Source organism: Denticeps clupeoides, chromosome 1, assembly GCF_900700375.1.
Source record: "Denticeps clupeoides chromosome 1, fDenClu1.1, whole genome shotgun sequence".
Lineage (NCBI taxonomy): Eukaryota > Metazoa > Chordata > Actinopteri > Clupeiformes > Denticipitidae > Denticeps > Denticeps clupeoides.
The window spans coordinates 37480828-37483127 of record NC_041707.1 but is presented as its reverse complement, the minus strand read 5'-3'; the positions used below and the strand labels follow the sequence as shown (position 1 = coordinate 37483127).

Genomic DNA, 2300 nt, shown 5'->3' with positions numbered 1-2300 from the left:
TCAGCAAGGTTGTGGATCTGGCACTGGCTGGCACCGATCAACAATCGCTCTGATTTCCCCGACTTCCTGTGCGTTGAAGGTGCCACTGACAGAGGTGGTGCGGACTTCTTTGTTTTTGAAGGTTCTGGTGATCACGCCGGTGAAGGGGACGTTGGTGACAATCGAGTTCCCCGTTATCTTCATGTTGCACATGTGGTTTGGTGGAACGTCCACAGTCATGCTGACCGAGTGAACTGATTTGTCGCTTGTAGAAGAGCTGTATGACAGGGACAAACTAACCTCTCCAGACAGCTCGAGTTTTGACTCTGCAAGGAAAGGGACTTTTGCTATAATCTCAGTTTTTATACCAACTGTCAAAGAGCCACCCACTTGGAAAGTTGTCACTTTTTCCACCGATTTCTCCAAGTTTGCCTGTTGCTTTATAGGCCGGCAGTCATTGTTGACGGCTGCGTAATGCCTCAGGATTTGAGGACTCTGTGATATGTCTATCGCTCCCTGGCTTAGGTCATAGTCAATACTACTTATGAACTGATTTTCAATATCGTGATTAACGATGAGGAATTGATAATTTAGTGTGTCGCCTTCGGGAAGAACCAAGGCCTGACCAACACCTCCTTTTCCCGTTGAAAGATATCCTATTCCATTTTCATTTCTTATTATAAAGATACCATTACATGTTTCCACAGACAATGATGGAATCTTAGAATATTCGTTGGTCTTCCACTCTAAAATTTCAAAATTGTCCTTGTTGACAAGAAACGCCGCTTGGCTGCCGACTATATAGCTAACAGGATAATAACACACTCGATCAGTCGAGTCAAAGAAGCACAGGAAACAGTTCTCGTCTCTTGCAATATAAAATGTTTTGCCCTTCGCCTTATCATAAAAAGAAACGGTTCCTTCTGGAAGTTCTGCAGAGGTGACCCAGGTCAAATAGCTGTTCAGTGCACCTGCCAGCTGGTCTGACTGTGCTGCCCTGGTTTCTCTCTGAAGATGATGCTGATTGTCTGAAAGACAATCTCAGAATATTAAAGCAATTCATTTACCATAATAAAAGGTACACTGGAAGCAGCTACTGTATGCAGATGCATAAAAGAGAAATGATCTGTTCTGTACGTACCTGGTATAGCGGGTATCCCAAAAGAAACATGCTGCAGACTCATTTGCAGGAGGACAAAGGTGATTATAACAGTTGGATCCATGGCTATCTGGCGGTTATCCTTGAAATACCATGTTAGACGCACATAGAAAATAGCATTGTGAAAATAATTTTAAGAAAAAAAATTCAGATTTATGCAACTGTATCAATGCAATAGTCCAGTGCACAAATGTGTTTTTAGAACGCAATCCAGAAGTAAATTAAACTGTGCTGTAACTTTACAGTTTGATGTATAATATAGTATAAAATGTCATTATTGCCAAATTAAACAGTCAAGAATTAAATTATGCCAGAGTCTGTCTCTTACCTAATTGCCAGATGACCTGAGTCAGTGGCAGCTTCTGAACCCCTTCACAGTTAAACACTGATTTAACTCTGGCCAGAAACTCTGCCCATCCCCATATATGGACATTCACATGAAATCCACGGGAGGAGCAACACACAACACACTTCATTTACCAGTTACATGGCTCTCTGCTTGCAGCTTATTCAGTGTGTACAAAACTCAATACATGTGTGAATTATTCGCTCCATAATACCTGCATGAATTATTTGTGCATATTGGGAACTCATTTGAACATATATTACTGGCTACACTAGGCTTAAAAAAACAATACCAGAACCTACTATTTTTTTTGCACAATTTAATTAGTTTAGTGCTAATGTTAAATGCTTTTACTGCAAAGCCAGATTATTTGTGCATACACACACATGCACGGTGTGAAGAAATGTGCAAATATTTGAAACTAAACTTGACCTATAACTTCCTAATATTAACTCAAGAAAGAAGACCAAAGTACATGAAACTAGTCAGAATCTGTTATGCAATTGATTTACATGATCAGCGTTCGCCCACACCATGATATTCTACTTTTGTAAGGTTTTAAAATCAGTCAAATACTGAAAAGAATGTACAATGATTCTGTACCAAGTTGACACTGTCCTAAATAAAAACTGACTTTTCCTGTTCATACTAATTGCACTGTTTTTCAAAAAACAATTTCCAAATGTTGCTTTTTTTATTGTTCATTCTTGTAGCATTTACCACAAACGTGTGGGCAGAGATTATCGAAAATTAGTTTTTCCCATTTGTGAGACTAATAAAGGATCATCTTATCACATGCTCCTGGTCAATCACCAG

At 39.4% G+C, this 2300-nt stretch overlaps 1 protein-coding gene and 1 long non-coding RNA gene across 2 annotated transcripts; both read right to left on the bottom strand.

The window, feature by feature from the left end:
- LOC114785590 (natterin-3-like) lies at positions 1–885 on the bottom strand (the record flags this gene model as incomplete). Its single annotated transcript, XM_028972013.1, has 2 exons — positions 1–528; positions 805–885. Coding segments are annotated over 2 exons (609 nt in total), but the record flags the coding sequence as incomplete, so codon positions are not given.
- A 93-nt stretch (positions 886–978) lies between these two features.
- Positions 979–1492, bottom strand: LOC114770481 (uncharacterized). The gene is made up of 3 exons (XR_003743346.1): positions 1467–1492; positions 1121–1220; positions 979–1007 (listed from the first exon to the last, which is right to left on the bottom strand). It is a non-coding gene; the product is annotated as an uncharacterized LOC114770481 (long non-coding RNA).
- Positions 1493–2300: the final 808 nt, after the last annotated feature.